Source organism: Phasianus colchicus, chromosome 5 (genome assembly GCF_987193195.1).
Source record: "Phasianus colchicus chromosome 5, bPhaCol1.hap1.1, whole genome shotgun sequence".
Taxonomy (NCBI): domain Eukaryota; kingdom Metazoa; phylum Chordata; class Aves; order Galliformes; family Phasianidae; genus Phasianus; species Phasianus colchicus.
The window spans coordinates 54,359,875-54,384,022 of record NC_143440.1 but is presented as its reverse complement, the minus strand read 5'-3'; the positions used below and the strand labels follow the sequence as shown (position 1 = coordinate 54,384,022).

Genomic DNA, 24,148 nt, shown 5'->3' with positions numbered 1-24,148 from the left:
AAAACTCAAAAAAGTCTACTCTTGCACATCATGGGTGTAAATTTGATTTTTTTACAATTCACTAAATCATTCATCATCTAACCTGTATCCTAATAGGTTATACTTGACCATATTGGTCCTATGCAGAAGACCATTGTTCACATACAGTCCTATGAAGAAGACCTTCAGCTACCAGGGGTGAAAAAACAACCTGTCTCAGTCTTCCAAAGAGCAAGACAACTTTTGAGAGAATTGAAAAAAATAGAAAAAATTACTAAGGAACAAAATGAACTGCTGGAGGTAATTGATTTGTATTCATTGATGTTATTTTATTTCATAAGATATCACCTCAAATACCTTTATTTTACAGGCATATAGTGCACCTACCATGTTTTCTATGTAATGTTTTGGAGGATGTTCTGATTTTGTGTGTGTGTGTAATTGCACATTACAACATGACACAGTAGAAAGAAAACTGGAATGAATTTCAGTTGGTGCATTATCTTTGTCAGTTTGGTTTCCCAAGCCTACTGTAGTAAAGCAGAGTGATTTAAAACATGGAGCTTCTTACTAAGCATTTCAGGGGCCAGATATACACAGTACAGCTAAAATGTGAATCTCTGCCTTTTGTTTTCAGATTGAGAAATTAAGGCATTCAAAGAACATCGCTATTGTCAGGCTGAATCAGCACAGATTCTTGAAGGGAAAGTCCTGTCTCAGTAATTTGATCTGCTTTTACAATAAGGTCAACCACTTAGTGGACAAACGAAAGGCAGTGGATGTAATCTTTCCAGGTTTTAGTAAGGCCTTTGTTACTATTCCTCACAGTATCCTTCTGGATGAATTGTGCAGTTGTGAGGTAACAGGTTCATGCTACACTGTCACTGGCAGAACAGCAGAGCTCAAGTAATTGTTGTGACTGGGGCTACTGGTGGTGAGTCATTAGTGGTCTTCCCCAGGGCTTAATCCTAGGACCAGTCCTCTTTAACGTTTTTATCATTGATCTGCGTGGAGGAGCTGAATGCATCCTTAGCAGGTTTGCTGATGATAGTAAATAGGGAGGTGCTGTTGACTCCATGAAGAGTTAAGAGTCTTTGCAAAGCAATCTAGATAGTTTGGAGCATTGGACAATTTGCAACAGCGTGGTAAAAGAGGTGATTCTCCCATTATACTTTGTGTTGGTGTGGCCTCACCCTCAATATCGCTCGTAGTTCTGGGTCCCCAGTATAAAAACAGTGTTAAGATATTTGAAGGTATCCAGGCAACAAAGCTGGTAAAGGTTTTGGAAGGCAAATCCTATGAGGAGGGGCTGTGAGGGTGCTTGGGTTTTCTAGTCTGGAGAAAAGTAGGCCAAGTGAAGACCTCATTGCTCTCTGCAGCTTCCTGAAGAGGGGAAGTGCAAAACGAGATGCTGTGCTCTCCTCGGGATGCTGGGAAAAGTACCTTTATCACAAGAGTGGTCCAACATTGGAGCAGGCTTCTTTGAAATGCGATTGATGATCTGTTCCTGTCAGTGTCAGAAATGTTTGGATAATGTTCTTAATAGTATGCTTTAACTTTTGTTTGACTGCAGAGAGGCCAGCCAGGACAAGATTGTCTCAGTAGGCCCCTTCCTACTGTTCTTTTCAGTTTTAAAAGCACCAAGAGACAAACCCAAGCATGCTATAGATGTGCATGCCTGGAGTTGAAAATAGACAGTGACTCTGAGATCTGTTGGGGTTTTAGTCTTTATATCTTCTGAGGTCTGAAGAATAGATACTGTAAAGCATACATATTTCAGATAAAAAGTTACCGGATTAAGTATTCAGTAATTTTCAGAGTACTTTTATCCCTTGGAATCCTGGTGCTTTGCCATTACTGAGTGATGCCATGAGACTTCTAACTCCTTTATGCAGAGCATTAGGTCAAGGTTTAGATTTTTTAATTTTTTGTAGCAGCTGTAATCTTTTTAATCTTTTTTTTTTTTTTTTTTTTTGCTCAGCATTTGCCTTGATTTTTTACACTTCCAAAAATCTGTGACTAAAATTTCTTTTTGAGAAAACAGGTTGGAAAAATGAGTTCTTTGCTGCAGTGATATCCAGCTGTGCAAAAAAGACTTTCCCATTCTATTGAGTGGGTTGAAACCAGCAGTGCTACAATATAAGTCTATCGCCACCTAAGACATTACAAAGGATAAAGCTATTAAAGGATGGCATTATTTAGTGCTGCATTAGAAAAATAGGAAGTATTCTAATAGACAGAAGACCACACTGGAGACAGGCTACCTTTGCAGATACATACTTTTTTTTTTTTTCCCCTGCTTTGTGAATTAGTTTGACATTTTAGTGCTTGGATGTGGTTGCATGTATTTGCTATCCATATTGTAATACTAGGAACTTCTGTATAATTAAGTTTCAGTTTAACACCTGAAAAAATCTGACAGAAACAAAACCTGTAGTAGGTACTGCAGATGCTTCAGGGTAGGGTTTTAGGAGATTTAATGTGTGTTGCCCTTTGTTCTTCTTTTATGGCCTGTTAAGAGCCACACCTACCGCTACCTAAACAGTGTCATCAGGAAGAGGAGCTGGAAGCCACAATGTTTTACCAGCTCTCTGTGCAAAGGAGTGGCAGTATTTGCATATATGATGATGTACTGTTGACACTTTTTTTACTATCTGCCTTCACACTCCAGACAGCAGGGCCCATTCCACGAATAGGTCTTCTAGTTGCTAAGAAAAGCAAAATTTAAGAATGAAGTAAGGAGAGAAGCATTACTTCTTGGTACAGATTCAGTCCCACAAACAGGACGTAATGTATGTTCTTTCAAGAAAAGGATTAAATAAGATTTTCTGCTCGTTGATGGAAGATAGGGAATGGATGAGCGATCTGCAGGCAAGTGACTGTATTCATGTATTGGTCTGAGAGTGGAAAATGGAGTCTATATACAGAGTATTCTTTAGTTAGTCAAGTAAAATTGAGATACTACTGAACAGTTAGGAAAATTTGAGAGTGTAGGTATGGGTAAGACTCTCTCTTTTAGAAGTACTTTTAGTTTCTTATTTAAGCTGAGCAGCAGAATAACTACTTTTATTCCTCTTGTCTGATTCTTTATGTATGTCATTAAGATTATAGACTGCAGTTAGATATTTTTCTTTCCAAATTGGCTTTTTTTTTTTTTTTTTTTGTAAGTGAGAAAAACACTTTCTGCCTTTTGACACTTGTAAGTTAAAAACTAATAATCCAAAACTTTACTAACATGTGGGAGTGATTGCTATTGTGAAGAAATGAATGAACAAGTAACATTATTGTTCATAGATAGATTCTTTGCTTTGAAAGGCAGAGCCTGTGGGTGCTTTGCAGACAAGTTTTCCACCTCCCAGGCTGCTCACATCCTGCTGTCAGCAAAGTAAGTTTAAGCCTGCTGTCTACAGAGTTGCATTTTCTTCTTCACTATCTTTTGCAACCGCCTGAGGAAGAGTCTATTGATACTCTCTGATTCTCAGCCCACATGCTGAAGAACAAAGCTACAAAATGTTTTGCAAATTAAATGTTTTCACAAAATATTATTATTTGTATATGTAACAGTTTCTTAGTTACCTGAGACATTGTGATAAGCTGTGGCGGGCAAACATTAGCAATGAATGTGGGGAGACTGCTGACTTCTGCATGGAGTGCTGATTGATGAGATTTTGCTGTTACTATCAAATGAATAAAAGTGAATTTGGCTGTTGATTACATATCATAGGCTTTCCCATAAGTCATGCAAGAAGAGGAAGCTCACACAAGGTGGAAGTATTTATTTGATAGAAACTATTCAAATTGTCAGAAACTGTGGTTGGCTTATCTTCTGAGCTGCAGTTTCTGCCTGGACAGCACAGTTCATTTCTGGCCAGTGCAGAACTAGCTGGCAATAACGATCTGAACACTAATTAAAACAGGTAGGCTTTCTAACTTGATATGAAACTAGCCAACCCTATAATTTCTCTTTATTTTCAGCTTCTCATAAATTGTAGTAAATGTGATTAAATATGTTCCATTTTAAAATTCATAGTCCTACTCTAGACTAGGCAATGATATGTTTCCAGGCTGAATTCTGAATGTGGTGAAGATGGAGTTCTGCAGAGTTAGCAAAGCAAGCACATTTCTTTTACATCCAACTACAGAAGCAAAAGAAGTTTGAGCACTCTTTGGTGCAATTTGCATTGCTGACCAGTTTATTTATGTCCTGGTCAATAAAAAATTATTTAAAGAATTACTTTTTCACAGGAAGCTGTGAAGAAAACAGAAGAATGTGAGCAAGAAATTGAAAAGCTGAAACAATTCCTGAAGAATCACTTGGCTGAAAAGTCACATGAATATCAGCCACATACTCAGAAGACTTCTTGTCCAGAGGTGGGTTTCATGTCATGCCCTAAATTTATGACAACATGTAGCAATGATGAATAGTAGTGTGCTTTCTCTCCCTGCTCCAGTCAAGCAGGCAATTGAATACTGTGATGTGACTGTAGGTACATAAGTTGCTGTATACCAAGAGATATTATAATTAGTATTAGTTTCAAATTGGGCATATGTTTGATATCACTGGTTTTGATGCGCTATTTGTACCTGAATCAACTCCCCGTGAAAATTAAGAGCTGTTTTCAGCTGTTGTGGTGAGACAACATGCAACACTGATTGCTTGCCTGTGCTCATCATCCTGCTACATGTTAACTGGGGTAGCAGCTTAGGATAGTGCATAAGGAGAGCACTGTGTCCCTTTCAGATCACTGACCATGCAGTGTTACTTTTGGTGATTCTGGTTAGGGTTAGATCTTCTAGATTCCTTTCCTCATCCTTGCTAACATGCTGTGTTTTCATCAGCTGGTAACAGATGCTGTTTTTTTGCCAGCAGTCGGTTCCTTTCTGTAATGGATGAATTGCTTATTTAATACAAAAGCAAGAAGTATTTTAAAGACAGCACTGCAGAAGTCGGGAAATGACTAATTAAGTTTAATGAGTATTTTTATAAAGTGCCTCTGAGATGCTCAGCTTTTCTCAGTCAGCAGCAATACAGTTAATAAACATACATCGTACTTAATAACTGTAATCACTCAGTAGTTTCCTAAATACGTAGTTGCTCTGCTTTCAGGTGATTGGATGTTGGATGCTAGTACTAAGCATGACTCATTTCCTGGCTCTTGTTTTTGTCTTTGAGCATAAGACTTTCTGTTTAATATCTCTTGTTTTAGAAGATCTGTTTCACAGTTGGAGCATTTCATTGATAGATATGGCAATGGAATTGCCCATCTTATTGAGGGGCTTCAGATGAGGAAGTTGTGTCAGTAAAGATTTGTTTTCTCGCCTAGTTAAGTTTGCAAAGCAGTAGCTGATATTTGTAGTATAAAGTCTAGCTCCTGCCATAAAACAAATATGAATATTATTCCTAGCAAACATTTATAAATTTATGGGAAATTATCATAGATGGCCACTTCTTCATTCCAGTGACTTTTTCTTGCTTTAACCTTTGGAGAAACCTTCTGTTTTCCAGTGTTTAATGGAAAAAGCATCATTGTCTTAGCAGTTTCCACAGCCTTTGAAAACCTGCTGGGTTTCCTGCCTTCACCCTCCTGATCATGCAGCCACACTAGCACTGTTTATGGAGGAAGCTGTAGTTGAGACAAAACCAGCAGTCTTACTGCTTTTATCTGTCACAGATTATTACTTGCATAGTGTTATTCAGACCATGATAGAGCAGCCTCTGGAATCAGTGTCTTTTTTATTTTAAGCCTAGCATCAAAGCTTGCTCTGATGGACAGGTCCCATTCTGCAGTGGGGTATTTAGCTGATTTTTAGTTTTCTAATCAAGCCATAGTACTTCAAAGAGCTTTAGCATTGTCATTGATAAAGGGGGTGAGACATTTTATTGCTTACCCCATCGCTGTCTGTTGCTGCTTCTGCTTTCTTTGCTCACCTGGGAAACAAGTGGTGTGGAAAGACCTCTAGAAAAGGGCTCTGAAGGCAGAACACTGACTAGAGTAACAGTTATGAACAAGGAGCAAAGCCAGATTTGTTTCTCTTTTGTTAATGCAGGGTTATTTGGATTATTCTTTAGACCCTGCTGAACATTAAACATGTTCCTTGAACTTTCTGATGGACTGTATCTCCCAATGTCATATTCTAAGACATGGGATAATTCTTGTTCCTAGCTGTATTACTGAAACCCTCCATTTTTAATTTTTTCTTTTGTTTGTTTGCTTCTGTTAGCTCAATTTATGCAAGGAAGACTCAGCTCTGAATTGCTCCTAGCTATATTTGCCTTCATCTAAGCTATCCCAGTTGTTCTGTGTCAGGTTTCCAGAAAAGGTGGTTGAAAGTAATATCATCTGCTTTGACTCACAGAGTAATGTAACTCAGCTACATTCCCTCTGTCCTGAGGGAAACTCATATTCCCCTGGCTATGCAAGACCTAGTTTGATTCATTTATACAGCCTTCCACATTTTCTTCCAGACTGCCAACTTGAGCAGTACAGGTGGCAAGCTCGGTCCTGAACAGAATCTGTTGCTATTGTTTTGCATGTATCAGGACATTTCCTGCACTGACAATGGGGAACTGTCCCAAAGCTATGAAAAAGGGAAGAGGGCAAATAGACCCATTCTCAGAAAGATGCAAGGTATCATTTGTTACTTTACCTCTTGTTTAACTAAGAAAAACGCATGCTTACAGATGTTGTTGCTCCTTAGGGAGAAATGGAAGCTTTAAAAGAAGAAATCATCAAGCTGTGCCAAAGAAAGGAAGATATTCTTACTGGGATGAAGAATTCAATGTCTGAGCTTCACCAGCGCTTACAGGAAGAAGTGCCTGAACCAGAAGATGAGCCCACAGCCTCTGTATTTGCACAAACTGACTCGATCGGGACTGATGTTTCTGATGTGCAGGTGAGTGAAGCACCATTTTGTGATCACTTGCCCAAGAGGTGAAGAAGGAAAGTATAAAGCCCTTCTTTATCCAGAAGGAATGGCATTTGAGAGAGAAGCATCCCTGCAGCTGTGAAGCAAAGTTACTTCTCTCCTTTTAAATGGTCCCAGGAAGATTGGGTATGATACCTGACTAGGAGAAGGCAGGAAGGAGGTGTGCCACTGGTTATTTTTTTGCATGAGCTGATTCAACATGGAGTTTACACTAAACAATCAGCAGCAAAATGTTAGATGCATAGTTTTACTGATGATGATCAGTGGATTTTTTCAGTAAATTCAGCAAAATAAAATTTGTCCCAATTACATCTGTGATGTCGAAACATTACAAAACATTGAAAACTCCCAGTTTTTAGAGGTGTTTAGCAGCTGCAGACTTATTAATTAATAACTTATTGCTTTACTTAATTACTTATTAATTACATTAATGTCTGGTGGCAAATGTTCAGTGTTTCTCCAAAAGTGGACCCCAAGTGGTAATTTTCTTTTAGTGTACAAGCAAAAGAGGCTTTTACTGTTTAACGTGAGTGATTTAACTGTCTATTTTGTGTATTTTGTAGCTGAAGAAGAGAGGACTGATGTCCCTTCTGCCCTGTTTAGATGAAGAGTCAGAAGATGCTTTCCACAGCAAGGTGAGTTCAGTATATGTCTTACATATACAGATATATATGTAAGATAAACTAGTTTGTTACAGATTATAAAAATGTGTAGATATGAAATAATTTAGAGAAAAACGAAGGCAAGTTTGTTACACGAAGAAACTGAGCTTGAATCAATGTCAGTATTACACAGTAACTCATTCTGTGATGTGTGGTCCTGCTTTTGATGGGATTACTTATACAGTAACACCTTTATGCATGTATTAGTAGCAAACATGAGCCTAAAAAACAAGGTTTAAAAGTGGGTTTTCTTTCAGACAAAATCAGACAGCCTCTGGAGAAATGCTGGTTTGTAGCCTGGCTACCCACTCTTTTCTGGTGCAGTTTTCTTTACATACTGGACTTGGGGGTTATTTTCTTTTGTTTTTAGTGGACAGGAAAAGAGAGAGAATGATTTGGTGTAAGCTTTGTTTTTTTTTTTATTGTTTGTTTGTTTGGGGATAGCATGAAAAAACAGAGGATACTCTTGAGATCTCTGGAGTGTCATCTAGCTGTTGTTCATCTGGCAGAGCCATTAAGCAAGGGAGGAAGGAGGTGAGATTTGGGAAACATAAGGTAGATAAACAAGGCGGAAAGAGAGCTAAGTGTTAGTAAAGGTTTGCAGTAATTTACATTGCCTGAAGGGATGCCTGAGCTTCGTGTTCACAAGCTAATGCTGAGTTGTTCTTACTTTCGAAGGGAAGTACAGTCACAGAGATAGATGTGAGCTTCTGGCCCTCATTAAAATACAAGGAAAAGCATAAGGAAGACAGTGCAACTTCTTGGTCTTCTGGAACCTTGTCAGATGGTGGTGCACAGGTAATGAACTCAGATTTATTTCAACAGGGCGGAAACTCATCTTTGTGGAAAGTATTTGCAGAAGTCGTAGGTAATGCTGAAGTCTTTGAAGTAAGAGAACTGTAGAAATGCAGGGCAGTAGCCTTATTAAGTTGCTCTGTCTACCACATCACACTGAATTTTTTCATTTGAAGTGTTCTTTCCTGTTCTACAAACCCAAAGACAGAAAGGTGCATTTGTTAGCAGTGATTCATTTCATTAACTCCTGGGGAGGCAATAGAATGTACAATTTGTTAGGAGATTATCTGTGGAAGAGATTCCCTTTGTCAACAAGAAGATCAGCATCTAATATTCCTGACCAGCTACAGTTTTGGTGGTATTTTGCTATGTTCTTCACAGTGTCATGACATTATCTGATAGCTACAGTTGTTGTTTCCCTATATCTATGTTAAAAGCATAAGAGAACTTATCTCTGTGAATGTTCTTGATCCAGGACTGCTATGCACTGAAAAGCTGTTACTTTTTGAGGTCTCAAGCACAACAAGGCAATAACAATCTAAATATTTCCACTGTCGTCTCTTTCTCTACAGGATGCTGCTGAGATAGTACAGTCATGCAATAAAGACGATGAGGAATCATCTTTGCAAACTCCACAGAGAACAGAAAGCCCTGGCACAGGTCATGAAAGTCAGACCGTGGTGAGTTTGAAAATCTGAAGTAGGCTGAACGATGTGATCTTCTGTATAACCCAGCTACTGGCAATGGTACTGGAGTTTGTGGCAAGATTAATGATATGGTAGGATACCTACAACCCTTAATGGGCTTCTTCAGATTGCTCCTTTGAGTGAAAATGATTATGTTCTGATCTCCTTGAAAATTAAGTTTTCTAGGAAACAAGTAGGAGTATTGTCAGGAAAAAAGATGCTGGCATTCATAAAGGTGTGAATGGAAGGATTAAGATGATAAAATCTGCATCAGTTATTGGATTTTGAAGTGGCAGTTAAAGGAGAAATGAATGAGAATAACCCTCCCATATTTTGCTGCTTTGTGGAAAACATGTGCAGGCTGAATGGGCAGCAGCCTATAGGTTACATGCAGAAGAGCATATGGAGAGAGTCTTGAATAGTTCACATAGTCCACCAAGGCCAGGAGCAAAAGAGTGGTAACAGCAGCCTCAGCTCTAGCTCTTAAATTCTAGCAGCATGGAAGAAGCTAGAATCCATCATTGTCTGAGGCAGGAGTGTGCTCCCAAGTCACTTTGTCTCTCAGTGCTCCTTGACTCCTTACATCATGCATGACTTTCAATATGTATAGTTTAATAATGAAAAAAAAAAAGTGTCAGGGGAGATACTTTTTTAATTTCTCATTCCTGTGCAGGAAAATAATACATAGCTAAATGTTAGAACTTAGTCAGCAGTTAATTGCATACTAATATTATAAACAATAGCATTCTGCCTCGTATGAATGAGTACATCGTATATGACCTGTCTGTGCACATGATCTCTGTGTCCTTTTTCTTTGCTACTCTGCAGCGCTGTTGGCCTCTGCTTGTACAGGTCGTTTGTAAGCTCCCTTTGCAAGCAGACCAGTCCTCAAGCACAGAAAATGGTTTAGCTGAGCTCTCACTGATTCTCTGTGTTGTACTGAGCTGAGATACCGCACTGAGTAAATCTCAGTTGAGAGTAATTGACATTAAGATGCTCGTGTAAGAGAGACTTCATCTCCAGGTCAGGCACCTAACAAGATAACATATACTGGTACCTCTGTGTGCCACCACCATGTTTGTCAGCCTCCTGTCTTCAGGGGCACCCACAACTTCTTGAACCCACTGATAGAAAAGCTCAGCAGAGCAGTGTTCTTGAGGTGGACACAGCTGCTCTGTGTTCTTTGCAGAGAATGTGGTAAGGCTATGAGCCACAGTCCTCCTCTGCTCCTGCAGAGAAGGCCACCCTTCCTCAATTCATGCCAGACAGCAAAAAAGCCTGCAATATTGCAAAATCTTTTTCCATTTCAGAATTTTACTGCTCTGTGCCATTTCCACATGCTATATAACTCCCATTAGGAACTTTTTTTTTTTTTTCTGCTAAGTGATTTACTTAAAAGATCAGTTACTATTTGGAGACAGGAAGGCATTTATTTTTAAAAATGCTATATTCATTTTTTTTCCCTTAGAGATGCGTTGAAGTCTAGAGATCTGTGGTGTTGATTATATTCATGTTCTCCATTTAGAACTTAAGTATACACTAACATTAATTTATTCCCACTATCTTGGTGATTGCTAAATGATACGATTTCATTGCTCCTGGCATATTTTTCCTCCAAATTCACTTCTAGCAACCTACAATATAACTTAGAATTCAGAAACATGTATGAACTATTACTTGGCAGGTAAGCTTTGGTAACTGTCCACTCCATGTCCTTTATGATCTCAGTTTTAGAACATGAACTTTTAGAACATGAACTCATGATGTGTGCGTGAAGCTGAACACTGTTACACCTGCACACAAGATACTGGTTTGTTTTATTCAACTGATTTGGCTGCATATCTGAATTTCTGTTTCTGTAAAAAAAGGGAATGAATTTTCCTGAAGCAGTGTTATTTACCTGGAGAAGGGTAGAGCATGCCATAGATAAAAACTAAATGCTTCTGTATGCATGTGTGTTCTGTTTAATACTTCGTTATTTTTTGGCATTGTCAAAATACATTTACTTTAGTGAACCAAAATGTTTTGCAGTCCCATTGGATTAAAAAAAATAATATATATATATATATATATATAAATAGTGCCCAAACTGGCAAAATATAATTAAATGATGAACTAGAACAAACAGGCTGAGAACTAAAGCCAAAAATTTCAAATGGAAGTTGAAATAAACTGGTACTTTTATATCTTCAATTGCATGTACCTCAACAAACCTTCAGAATATGTGTGTTCAGACTATTTCCTACATTTAATGACACTGCTGCAAGGTATCTGAGAGGGAAATCAGAAGAGTAACGATTGAAGTAAGACATTGATACCTGAAACAATGCATTTTGGCACTCTTAGCACAAGGCTAATGCACTATGACTGGCCATCTCAGTGTGTGAATGCTCTGGAGCCGTGGGAGCAGTACAGGTGGTTTTCAACAGAGGCGTTGTGCTTCATTTACTTATTAACTTCTTTTATTTGCATATGCGTGGATATATACAGGCTTCTAAGCAACTGCTGGTATCTCCAAGCACTTTAGACTTCTCCTTATTACGGAAGTATGCAGTACTGCTTCTTAAAGCAAAGCAAGCAAGAGAAAAGAATTACACAAGATAGACTTAAAAATACACATTATTTCTCTGTGTGACGTAGAGCCTGAATAAAACTCATTTGGTTGTTGGAACCAAATGCATAGAAGGAACTTCTAAATGGTGCACAACAGCTTGCTTTGCAGCTTTAAACTGTGTTGCTCTTCCATCCAACTCCCACAGCAAAACATCTCTCCTCAGGGGAGAACTGGTTAATGGTGAGTCATCGTGCTTCCTGTGGCTCAGGTATACCTGTGCAGATGCAAATTGTGCCTGGAAACCTGTTACACCAGATCCTAGATCGCCTGCCTGCTGAATTTCCCTTCCTTTTTCTTTTATCTTTAATTATTATATATTTTTTAAAAACTGTGAAGTCGGTGACAGAGTTGTTTCGGAGCCCTGTGAATGTGAAAGTTAAACATTTCTCACTGGTAAGGGGTGGGGAAAGAAAGGAAAAGAGAGAAAGAAAGAAAAAGAAAGCAGGAGGTAGATAACCATGTTGTTTTTTTCATGTGCTTTGCTTCAGAGTGTCACGCCGCCTCCTGTCCCCAGCGCCTCCCAGGGCTCTCGAGGGAAAGAGGGAGACCCAGAGGAAGCAGTGGATGGTGGTAGGCCCGAGCCGGAAACGATCCTCCAGGTGTGCAAGGCCCAGGTTGCTGAGCTGGAACAATGGCTAGACAAAACTAAGGTGTCCCTGGGCTCAGACCCCCAGACTCCTAAAATGCAGCAGATGGTGGAACTGCAGCTTGGTGATTTCCAGGTAAGAGGGAGCAGCCTGTGTGCTGCTGGCCATCCACATGAGCCACCTTTCCCGGGGGTTTGTGAACACAGGAAAGCTGGAAAGTTACAGTTACTGCTTCTCCTCTCCCTGCTTATTCAGTTTCGTTACACTGGCAGACAGCCGGTAACTGCTTGGCTTCGGTTTCAGGTGCAGCTTTCCTAGGGCTCAGTTAATACCTGTTTTTAGGGTTGCACACAGTGGGATTGTTAGACACCTGGAGGATTTAGTTTGAGGTCTGAATGTTTCTATAGCTTTTTTTTTTCTTTAGTTTAGTTTTGAAAATATGGCTCAGCAAAGTCTACATCCTCTCTTTAAGAGCAGCTTTCTGTTGGTCTCTGTTGTGGTAAATCAGCAAGAATAAAGGATTTTTTTGTTTTGTTTGGACATTTTCACTTTTTAATTTTTTTAGAGTGATTTAAAAGACCAGTGTAAAATAACTCCTAAACTGCAATCTTTTGCACTTCAGGGCCCTAAAGCTGCCAGTCTAGGGAGAAAGACAGACACTCATCCACTTGAGTAGCCTATATTTGGTTGTACTGCTGTAGGTCTAGGACCTTCTTGCTCCAGCTGGCAGCAGAAGGAACGGGGTGTTTGTACCATTTGGTGGAAATAGATGGAAGACAACAGACATGAAGTACTGGGCTGGGTGGTAGTCCTGGTGCAGCTTTCTTTCTCTGGCACACAGATTAAAAGAAAATGTGCAGGCATGCAGCTTTGGAGTTCCCCACAGTGCCAGGCTGATATCCTCATCTGCTTGGCTGCTGAATTCTGGGAATTAAGATCCTGAATACTTTTATGTAGCTGGCTGTATCTCAATCCCATTCAGGCTTTGTGTCAGTGTCAGCTTTGATAGGGCAGTCACAAGCAGTAAAATCAAGCTGACTTCAGGCAGCACTAGGCTCTGCTGAGTTCCTGCCAGGTTTTAGCAGTCTGGTTCAATGGTAACACGTGAACTTGATAGAACAGAGGAGCAGAAAAATGTTTTTCTATCCTAATCAAGATCTATGCGGAAAAATATCCAATGCACAAAACAGGAGTGGTCTCTACATAGATATGATGCAGAACAATTAATTTATTGCAGTTGATTACTTTGCAGTTGAGTTGTAGTTTCTGTCTCCACATTCAACTTTATGAATGTGAGTTTAAAATAATGCAGAGATGTAATTTGATTCAGAAGAATGTGAATCAGCAACCAGATCCCAACAGTGTCCAGTGGCCTGGCTAACACATGGTAGCAGTACTGTGTTTTGGTAGTTTAGATTGGATGATTTATGTTAGGAAGGATTTCTTTACAGATGGGAAGGGCTGCTCTGGGAGGTGGACTGCTGTCCTCAGCTCCACTTGGCCTTAGGATATGCATGTCCCTCTACTTTATCACTTCATTGAAAGCCCAGTGGCATTCCAGATAAAATAGTCTCAGAGGTAGATGTCATCTTAAACTAAGCTATGAGGTTGTAAATTCATTCAGCTGACACAGGCTTCACCTTTTGCTGATTCTCTTGTGAAGGCAGTAGCTCCTTGCAGCGGGGTGGAGAGTTAGACATAATTCCTTAACTCATCACAGCAAGATCTGTGTGAGGTTTACCAGTCAACACCAGTGATCTGTCAACTTCGTCTCCTTTTGGTGGCCAAAACTGTTTTTAGAACTGATGGCCTCCTTTTAAAGGCTACCCTCCATACACTGGTGACATTGTATTGTAATATGAGCAGAAATTCTGCCATACTTCTGCTTGATGTGACTAGAAGGAATGAAAACTGGCCTTACAGTGAGCATCAGGTCAAGGATTTCTTCCTCACTTATCATAGTTTTGCAGTTTTAGTGGTGCCTCGGCCTCACGGTGAGGTCTGTTTAGCTCATACATCCACAGAACTTGACCCTTCCCAAGGCTGATGTAGTCAGTCTGTGCTCTGCCTTCTTCTCCGATGTGGTGTGTTGTCTTCTTAGTTATTCCAAATGAAGTCTATCGGTAATTTCTGCTTCCCTTTCTCATTGCTTAATGTCTGACTTATACAACTTCCCACACAGAAGGTTTTCTGAAACAGTTTTGTCTTCAGCACTGTATTAAATGCACTTTATTGTTTGTATAAAAATGAGACAATATTAGAGAAAATCCAGGGAGTTTGAAGCTATGGCTAATTTTTCTTCTTTCTGTTCATTTTAGATAGGGTTAAGTGTAAGCACTGTCTTAAGAATGTTATCAGGAAAGGAGTATTGTACTTCTAAGAATGAATAATTGACTCCTGTCGCTTCTAGGTGATGTTATCAGAGATTGAACAAAAGGTTGTTAGTTTACTGGAAGATGGTGGAAACAGTGCAGGCCACCAACAGGAGGCAGAGGATCTTTCCTTGAAGCTGAAGGAAGTGAAGTGTAATTTGGAAAAAGTCCAGATGATGCTTCAGGATAAATACAGTGAAGAGCAGGTAAAGCATATGAATTCTGTGCTGAGGAAAAGTGAGAGTTCTGTAGTAGCACAAGAACAGTTAGAGCTTATCATGTGAAGCAAGGAAGGGAGAAGAGTCAATCAGAAATGGCAGACTTGTTATTTTACGGTTTGCACTGCGGTATGATTATTTTTTATTTGCAGTATGTAGTGGGACTTCCAATGAGTCTTTGAGCTACATCTTTTCAGTTTGAAGTACTCAGTGGCAGTAGTTGAGATTTTGTGAGGAATGCAGGAAAAGGATAAAAACGTTTGGTGAGATTTTTTGTTTGCTTTCTTTCAAAATACCATCGTGTTTGTGATAGTATCACAGCAGACAGGCCTTAAAGCAGTAACTTTCTTCAAAGAACATCTAAGTGGCATGAGCAGTGACTCAGCTTTCCAGTACCACAGCCCCCCAGCTAGACCAGGACAGAAACTGGACAGAAGTGTTTGCATGAGTACCAACTGCTTTTGCACTGCTGATTCTGTTTACGAATGTTCCAAAACAGCTTTGCTTTTGCTATTTCCCCAAACTGCAACTGGAGGATCTGGCCTCCTTTCAAGTCTGGAAGCCTTCCCACAATGGGCGTTTCTTTACAGATTCCCAAAAGGGAGAGGATTGACCCAGAGTCCCTCAAAATCTTGCACTCCAATGGCTCTAGCATGCCCCAGCTTGGCCTTGCTGAACAGCCGTTCCTCCAGCAAAATGGTTTCCAACACCCACAGGTAATCATTCTGCCTGACCAGGAGTCAGTCTGCTCTGTGTCCACTGTGCATGTGGGGGGCTGCTGTGTATATTACCAGCTGCAGTTTTCACTGTGGGATCAAGTCTGCCAAGGGCAGGTACCTTATACACCTCTTCTAGAAGATTTGGGGAGTTAGAGAGGATGGAGAAAGGCCGCCAAACCCTGAGAACTCTGAATTTTTTGTCCAAAAGGTTTATGATCCTTACAAAACTGTATGGCACCCTTGTCTTTTATCACAATGATTCAGATGGCGTCACCCACCCCTCTGATTTCCTTTGTTTAAAGCACTGTGTATTGTTAAATCTGAAACTGCTTTTGAAGATGGATTTGACTCAAAGGCTTTGTGAACATTGTCCCATGAACTAACTCAGAATGACTCTAAGGTCATTGCTAACATTATAAGGGTGTCCTATGATATTCTGTGCTCTGTAAACTACTTCTGTTTTGCTAACTAGAACTTAGCTTTTTCCCCTTTCATGTTCTTACGAATGAATTAGAGAAAGTGGCCCAGCCTGAGCTGCTAAAATTGCTCAGTTTTCAGTCAGTGCTCTCTTTCTAACTTGTGCATTTTCACCTTGTGTTTGAGCATCCCCCCCCCCTTTTTCTCTGTATAAGGATTGCAGTCTGCGGCCCTTACATTTCTGAATATGAATTCTGTATTTCTGACTGAGGGCTTTTGCTTTTGAACTTTTAACAAGGCTGAAATATATTCTGTAAAAATACATGTTTTTAGAAGATTGTTTGGTAACATCATATTTACACATTACTTGCTTTTTCTCCTGATAGAGATATTCTTAACTTTGCTTGCTAAATGGATTCATGTGATTGGAAAAGCACAATAATCATTTCAGAGCAATACTGCACACGCAATTTATTTTTATTGTTCATTCTGTTCTCTGTTCACAGGATCTGAAAGTAAAAGCAGCAGAGCAGAAGAGCCTCATTGACTTCATTGAGTCATGTGTGGAAAAAATGCAGCCACAGTTTGAGGATAGCGTGAAATCAGAACCCAGGTACAAAGCAACAAAATCACTCCCCAGATTCAGTTATGTACAACTTCCCAAACCTACAGAAACTTTGCAGGAGTACTGTTTGGAGCAGGAGCTGGGAGATTTCTACTATCAGCAGTCTGGAGAAATTGAGTTTCATTTTATGTGACAGCTTCCTTGATACTGGGCTGACTGGAGTGCCCGGAGTCAGTCTTGATGTCAGGCAGGACTGATGCCTGCTGTAAGCTGAAGCAGGCCTAACAGAGGCAAGTTGGGTATCTGTTCCCAGCCATGCATTTGGTTGCACTCTGTTTTCGGGGCAGCTATAATAGAAACTAGTCTTATACAAGCAGTGTTACAAATCTAATTTTGTTTATTCTACTTTAGTATTTGACATTCTAATAATTTTTTCTTAATACAGCAATGGGGAATTTGATCCAAAAAGCAAACAGACTGATCCCACCTTAGCTCCAAAGGACCAAACGGGTAATAAATGGCAATATTTACAACGAGAGCTTTCCTCAAAGATGAAGTCTCCTCTCTGCCAGCTTGTGGAACCTCAGGTCTGTTTCAGTTCACTAAAGCACTCTTTGTGCAGCCTGTTGGTTTGGGTGAGGATAACTATTAGGGTATCTTCCTTGAGTCATCATATCATGTCTCTTCTTCATCAGATAACTGAAATCCTTGCAAGTGCTCTCTAGAATAAATTGTTACTGAATACTGTTTTTATGATTGTCTTTTAATTTTACTTTGAGATAGATAATGACTCTAGAGCTGTGACTATGAAGTAGTGTGGGAACACGTAGATGAATTCTGGCAGTTAGCATTCAGTCCTGATGTTATCTGCTTAATTCTTTTAAGGAAATTAGGCGAGTTATCCAGCCAGCTCCCAGCTGATTTTTATGGATGTGGATTAAGTCCCAGTTCCTGCAAGTGAGAGCATTTTGGTCAGAAGAAACTTCTAGCTTGAATTTTCTTCTATGATTCACCATAGCGTTCTCGCATTCTGTCTGGCATATCAAAAATGGATTTTACACTGCCATAAGAAAGTGCTGTGCATTTATTCAGAGCAGACTGCAGAATTTTACTGCTTGGAAAAAGTGTTTTCTTTGGCTAGCAGTTTTGTTCACATTCAATTAGAATGACTAGATTTATTCTTCTCTGAAAGAAGAATACTGCATGAAATGGAAGAATATCAGTCAAGTAAAAGGGTGAATGTCTGCTCTTACTCAGGCACTGCAGTGGGCAGCAGGCCTGCCTTAATACAGGCTACAGCCTGTAGCCCCTAAAAGAGGGAATCAGAGGCTCTTTTTTTCAGTCATGCTCCAATCAGGGCATAGCCTAACCACTTTATTCTTGACAGCAAAAAAGGGAACCCTGCTATCCAAGTGCTTTATATTAATAACTTGACACTTTTATTTTAATGTTTTTTAAAAGGAATGTTATGTAGTTGCCTGTAGCCCAGACATCATTTGAGCTGTTCACATAATTGCATTATTCCCTTTCTCATCTTCAGATTACAACAAAACTGAACATGCTGCCCCGGGGCGTGTTCCCAAATGCAGGAGCCTCAGCCGTGGAAGAGCTGAAAACGTACACTGTGCAGCTGGGAGACCTAAGCCAAGAAGCAAACGTGGTACATGCACAGGTAAAAATGGCATGTTTTAGCATTGTCAAAAACACCAGGAAATCTAGGCACAATGCACTGTTTGAGAAACATAGACAATAATCTTAGTATTGCAAATGGGACTCATTGTAGTATACCTTTGGCAACAGCTGGGGAGTATAATGTACATTCAGCTTAGGATTTTGAGGAGAAAGGTTGCAAGTTTCAACCATGACACTTCTACCTGAATCCAAAGACATGCTAGTATGGATAAAGATTGTTCCAGATTGTTCCTCAAGCTCTGTTAAATGAGGACCCTGTAAATGACTTTAGTAAATATGCAGTATGTGAACTGACGAGGCAAGTTCTGCTGTGCCTGTTCCTGAGTTTAGAAACCTGTAAAACTACATCTGCTCCTAATACACTGAGGGTCACTCTCAATTTTGGCCTTGACAGCTCTGAGTATTGCATGTATATAACTGTCCCATCCAAGACTGTCCTTCAGTATTTCATGAACTGCATTTTATTATTATTAGCTGACTAAACTTCTAAGTTTATGCTAGCAAACAAATCTTAGGTGTGCCTTGGGTTAAAGTACTGAAGAATTCTGACTTGCCTTTACACAGGAGAATGTGGCAGAGGAAGTTTCTTCCAATTTGGATAAAAAACTGTTTGAGCTACTTCTGGCAATCAGCCGGTGTTTGGATAATATGGAGGAGATGTTAAACACCTCAGTCCTCTCCACCGAAGAGGCAGCTGTGCAGCAAGTTCTTTATGAGGTAACTTTCCTAGAGCATCCAGGAGAATGAGGAACCATGGTGGATTTCTTTTTCAACAGAAATGTATATGGCCTGACATTTCCTCTCATTTTTGCTAGTATTACATGGGAGTAACACAATCAAGTTATTTGGTGGTGCACAGATCTGGGCCTTTTGCCTGTTAACAAATTACCAGCTCATGTACCCCTGCATTTTACAGGCAGGTCTCCTTGGACAGAGACCATTTTCACTCACGTTATCTTTTTTCCAACACTTTAGACTCTTTCTGTTGAGCTGCAAAAACTTCATGCTGATCTGAGTGATAAAAAGGATGATCTTTTAAAGTCTATTACCTGCGCTGGTGGGAGCACAGATGTGTTCTGCGAGTGCTTTAACAACTTACAGGCATGGTTGGAACAGACTCAAGCTGCCACTGCTTCAAGGAGCAATTCAGTGAAAGCTGGGCTGGATCATAATACCAGTTATCAGGTACTGCACTGCCAAATGCACGTCTTGTTTCACAGCATCTGTTAGACTTCTCAGTGTTAATGCATTTAGGTTACAAATGAGGCATCTATAATGGTCTTTTTTTTTGGTACTAAACAAACTTGTATTGGTCTTTCGAGAAGCAAATTTATTTTGCTTTTGCAATGCTGTTTACAGAGCTGACTGCCTTAGAAGCCTTGATCAGAGCAGAAAATTTTCATGCAAAGTATAGAAGTAACTTGCGATCCCATGTATGCTGATTTACAGGCTAAACCAAGTTTCTGTGGGGTAGGATTAGGCCAAGGAAGGGTTTGTGTATCCTTTCTTCTGCCTCGTGCATTCAGGAGTGATCAGAGTTAGTGCAGTGCCAAAAGCTCTGTTGTTCTCAGAATATATGTTATGAGACACTGCTTATTTGGTGCAGTGTCCAGTGCTGCTCTACTTACGGCTATGTGTTGGAGGTTGATTTAACCCTTGGTATTTACTGTTCCTTGAGTTTTTTTGCCACAGTAACAGAAGGTGAGCCACAGTCTTGCAAAGTTATGTTTTCCTTTCTGAAAGAAAGAAGAACTTGGTCTTTGAAATACATTTTCCGATGTTCAGCAGAGCTCCAGTGGCTCATCATCAAGTCAGTTTATCACTGTGCTGCTGAATAATAAAACAGTTCCTTTGAAGAACACAGTGATGTTGTCTCCAAACAATAACAGGGCTGATACTGCTATGTTTACTCCTGCAGAATCCATTGAGCTCCATCACTTGTCAGTAATAGACTTATTTTCTCATTTTCAGAAGAGAAGAATTTGTTTCTCTGTAACACAGATCTTTACAGTCACAGAAGATCATTGTGACAGAGAAATCTCATTTTTTTTATACACTGACAGGGAATTTCCCTTCAAAATTATTCCTTTGAGCCCAGAATGTGTATACTTTTTTGTGTGTTAAAGTGAAAAAGTGCTTTTTCTGTAAAAGAGAGTTGTCATGTTTGTTGTGTAATTTTGTCTGCTTATTACTATACTCTTGTATGTAATATACTTCTGACGATTGCTACTTTTTCAGAATGAAACCAGGCTGCTTTATGATCAATTAACTGAGAAAAAAGCTACTTTGCAACAATGTTTGAATGCAATTCGTGGACATAATGTTTCTGAGCAGCTTCAGGTAATTTCATTTGTGGGAGGAAAAAAGCTAGTGTTTCCAGTTTTCTATGATTTACTGTTTTATATTTTCAAAAGTTTGAGTCTCATTTATGTTTTAAGAATGAGAGAAGGAGAGAGTTCAGTATTTATCACCCCTTTTTACCTACTACATCCCAATCCATAGTTGGACTTAATTCCAGTCCTTTTCTAACTGATGGGGAGGAACCAGTCACCCCACAACCTCTTGGAACAAATACACCCCAGACTATGGCAGAGAAGAGAAAAAGCTACACAAAGTGCAGCACTCCACACATTATGCCTTCCTAATATTCAGAGCTTTACTTTTTCTCCATGGAAATAGGACTGCAGTATTTGTATCTGCTCATTTAGGAGGTATAAGCACTTCACCAAAGTGTGGCATTTGACCAGTTAAGGTTTTCTTCAACCTCTGTAGGGATTAGCAGAGAATTAAAAATGGACAGACTGCCTATCCTCCCCAGAATGCTCATCAATTTGCTGCTGAAGCAAAAAGGGGTTCCACAAACATTTTTGTTACAGGCTCATAGCCTTGTTTACAGGCTTATTTTCTGCCAGCTGAAAGCCATTTCGGATCCCAAGCAGGGGCTGCTGCCTTGAACATATTCAATGAAGCAATCACTCTTAGAAAAAGAGCATCAGCAGTACATAACTTCCCTTCGTTCAGAAAGAACTTGTCTCAATCCATCCCTGATTGAACCTTTCCAATTCATGAGAAAATGGTATTTTCTCAGGCCATGATTCCTTCTAATAATGGCTGTTGAGTTAGTAAACTGAAACACATTGAATGTCATACTGAGACAGAACACCTGAATTTCCCTCCTGGCTGTGCCATGTGAACCCAGTACGGTGTGTCATGAACAGTCCTGTCTGTTCATCTCATAAACTTATATTTTGTCTTTAATTTCAGAAAACTGATGCCTGTGCTTTGGAACTGCAAAACTTTGAAAACCAAGTGGCAAAACTGAGAGGCTATGGAGAAAGATTCCAGTTACCTGTCACCTTAATCCAGGAAGCTTATAAATTAGAGGTAAGAACACAGTACAGTTTCTACTTACACAGCAAGGTTTGATTTTTCTCTGCAAGGTTTTTTAAACATCAAAAGGCTGATAGTTATTTTGTAGTCTGGGATTGTGCACTTGGATTTGTAGAATTTGTTTCTGTATTTCATGAATCACTAAATTTTGTTCACACTGCAGGATGTTTTGGATGATATGTGGGGGATTCTGAAAGCAAAATATGTGGAGCTGAATTCTCCTTCTATCAGTGAGAGCCAATATGAGGGCTTACTTCATGGGTTTGCAGAGCTAGTTGCGATTGGACAAGAGAAGATTGCACAAGATGCAAAGCAGCTGACAAAAAGCAGAACAGCTCTACAATCTCACCTGAAAAATCACAAGGTATGGGATTCTCTTCACAGCCTAGCTCCAGTCAGATCAGCATAGCAAGAGCACTGTTTTCTTTAACAGGTTTTCTTTGAGTATCATAGAGAAGAGTAATTATCTCATAGAGTACAAGAGGGACTGACGTTCATGCAGAAAACAGTGCAAAGCTTTTAATAATCCAAAATAGGACCAGCTACAACAAGAAAGAGAAGTTATTACAATTGCAGTTTTGGTTGTATATTAAGATCAGGATTTCAGTTTTGCCAGTATATAATATGCTGTGACTTACCTCAGAACATAATGATGTGTGAAGAAAACACATCCTTCTAATTTTTTATAATTAGATTCCTGAAGTTGCTGTCTAACAACTGGGAGCTGAGGCTTTGCTCCCAGCGTTCTATGTTCTCGTGATCTGATGGAGGAAACGTAGTCATAACTTTTTTCTGAAGGGAGAAAAAAGATAGTTTAGATCCTCCTCTTTGTCAGTCCACCGTTCCCTGTTCCCAGGTGCAATGTGTTTGATGGAAGATCCTGAGAATACACGTGCATCCCCATTGTCCTGCTGCTTGACAGGAAGCCCTGGCCAATGCTAGTCACTGCAAAATATCTGTCATGTTAATGCCTTGTTTTAACTGCTCCACATAGCTCAAACTCCTATAGAATTGCTTCAGGATGCCAAGCACTGCAGATCACTACTCTAGAGCCATAAGAATGATGTATGGCACTTACTCACAAATTACACTTAGCAAAGTAAAATGTTCGGAATGTATTTACAAAGGAAAACAAATATAGAATAGATTTGTGCTTTGAACTTATACACATTGATTTACAAAAGTAGGAGGAACTGCAAAAGTAATTGTTCCTGCCCTGGTTATCAAGACTTATCAGAATGCTCACACAGTCTAGGATACAGTCCTAAAGTGAAATCCTTGTACTAGATATTAGTTCTTAGTGAAGAAGATCTTGATTGAAGAGTATAATGGTAAGTCCTTAAAAAAATTTCATGGGGGAAATTATTTTGTTGAGATTCAGCTGTTTCCCAAGGGCTTGGCTGAGCCATAACTAAATCAAGCTCTTTGTGCCCTTCCCACTTTGTAGCCCTTAGAACTGATCATGCCTGATGATTGGAGTCATCTCACATTGAGGTTAGAGAAACTGAGTAATGGCTGTCTGGTGACAACCAGATCCTCCCCTCACACTAAACTCAAGTATTGTTAAAACTCTTCCATTTTTGTCCTCCAATACCTTTGTATTTCATATGAACTAAAGGTGTAAATGTAGATAATTTTTTTATAAATGTAGAAATGAAAACAGTGTATGCAACTCATCACTGGTTCCTAGTCTGACTGCAAAATTATCAGTAACCCATCTTGGGTTGATGAAGCATTTGGGTAGAAGGCTCCTGATCCAGCTTTCATAGACCCTGAAAGTGTCTACTTTTCACAGTGAACCTTCTCTCTCTTCTGCATACTCCTGCCTTGGGTGCATGATTTCTCTTACATGGCAGGATTTAACTTGTTTTTTTCTCAGGATTTTTTCCACAACCTCATGACTCACATGGCTTTCATGCAAGCATTTTCCAAGAAAGTGAATCCCTCTGTCCTACAAAAGAGAGAGAAATTCTGGAGAGAGCTGGTGAATGAAGTCAGATTGCTGGAGCAGAAGGCCAGCCAGTACGGTATACACTTAGAGAACTTGTTAAAGGTAATGAGCCAAATGGTAAAAGCTGAAGGAAAAGGGTAGTTGCTTCTAGGGGAATCCTTTCCACAAAGGTGATTCTTTGTCTAGTAGTTGTCCTTTCGTATCTCTGTTGAATAGCAACTTGTTCTCTGTATGGCAGTAAACTGTTTTTTTTCCTTGAAACACCTTTGGAAGTGGGCATTTCAATTCGTTCCGTTACTCTGATGTGGGTGGGACTGCATGACTTTGTTGCAGTAATTTTGTAATGCCTGGACTGACAGTAGAGCCATTATAGTCATAAAATACTGGTACTATTTTGAAATTAAATACAAAGGTTGTTCTTAAAACACTCCTAGGGAAGTAAAAAGTGAAGCATACCTCTTTCAAACGAAATATCTTGAAGATATTCATTAAGTTATTTCATCTGTGTTAAAATCATGTCTCGTGTTAATATTTTCATTTTACTTAACTGCTTACATGTTCTGTTTCATTAACA

At 39.5% G+C, this 24,148-nt stretch overlaps 1 protein-coding gene across 5 annotated transcripts in view; it reads left to right on the top strand.

The window, feature by feature from the left end:
* The window catches only part of SYNE2 (spectrin repeat containing nuclear envelope protein 2), a 172,594-nt gene that overhangs the window by 91,021 nt on the left and 57,425 nt on the right, over window positions 1–24,148 (top strand). For 4 of the 5 annotated variants that reach the window (XM_090141784.1, XM_031605584.2, XM_031605583.2 and 1 more), the window contains exons 62-79: window positions 97–279; window positions 4,225–4,350; window positions 6,679–6,873; window positions 7,470–7,541; window positions 8,247–8,366; window positions 8,936–9,043; window positions 12,152–12,385; window positions 14,661–14,828; window positions 15,431–15,556; window positions 16,483–16,589; window positions 16,987–17,128; window positions 18,082–18,213; window positions 18,798–18,950; window positions 19,209–19,418; window positions 20,472–20,573; window positions 21,498–21,617; window positions 21,787–21,987; window positions 23,503–23,676. In XM_090141784.1, coding sequence (XP_089997910.1) covers window positions 97–279; window positions 4,225–4,350; window positions 6,679–6,873; window positions 7,470–7,541; window positions 8,247–8,366; window positions 8,936–9,043; window positions 12,152–12,385; window positions 14,661–14,828; window positions 15,431–15,556; window positions 16,483–16,589; window positions 16,987–17,128; window positions 18,082–18,213; window positions 18,798–18,950; window positions 19,209–19,418; window positions 20,472–20,573; window positions 21,498–21,617; window positions 21,787–21,987; window positions 23,503–23,676 — 2,673 coding nt within the window. The remainder of the gene's footprint in view (window positions 1–96; window positions 280–4,224; window positions 4,351–6,678; window positions 6,874–7,469; window positions 7,542–8,246; window positions 8,367–8,935; window positions 9,044–12,151; window positions 12,386–14,660; window positions 14,829–15,430; window positions 15,557–16,482; window positions 16,590–16,986; window positions 17,129–18,081; window positions 18,214–18,797; window positions 18,951–19,208; window positions 19,419–20,471; window positions 20,574–21,497; window positions 21,618–21,786; window positions 21,988–23,502; window positions 23,677–24,148) is intronic. The other variant, XM_031605585.2, reaches the window with a different exon arrangement.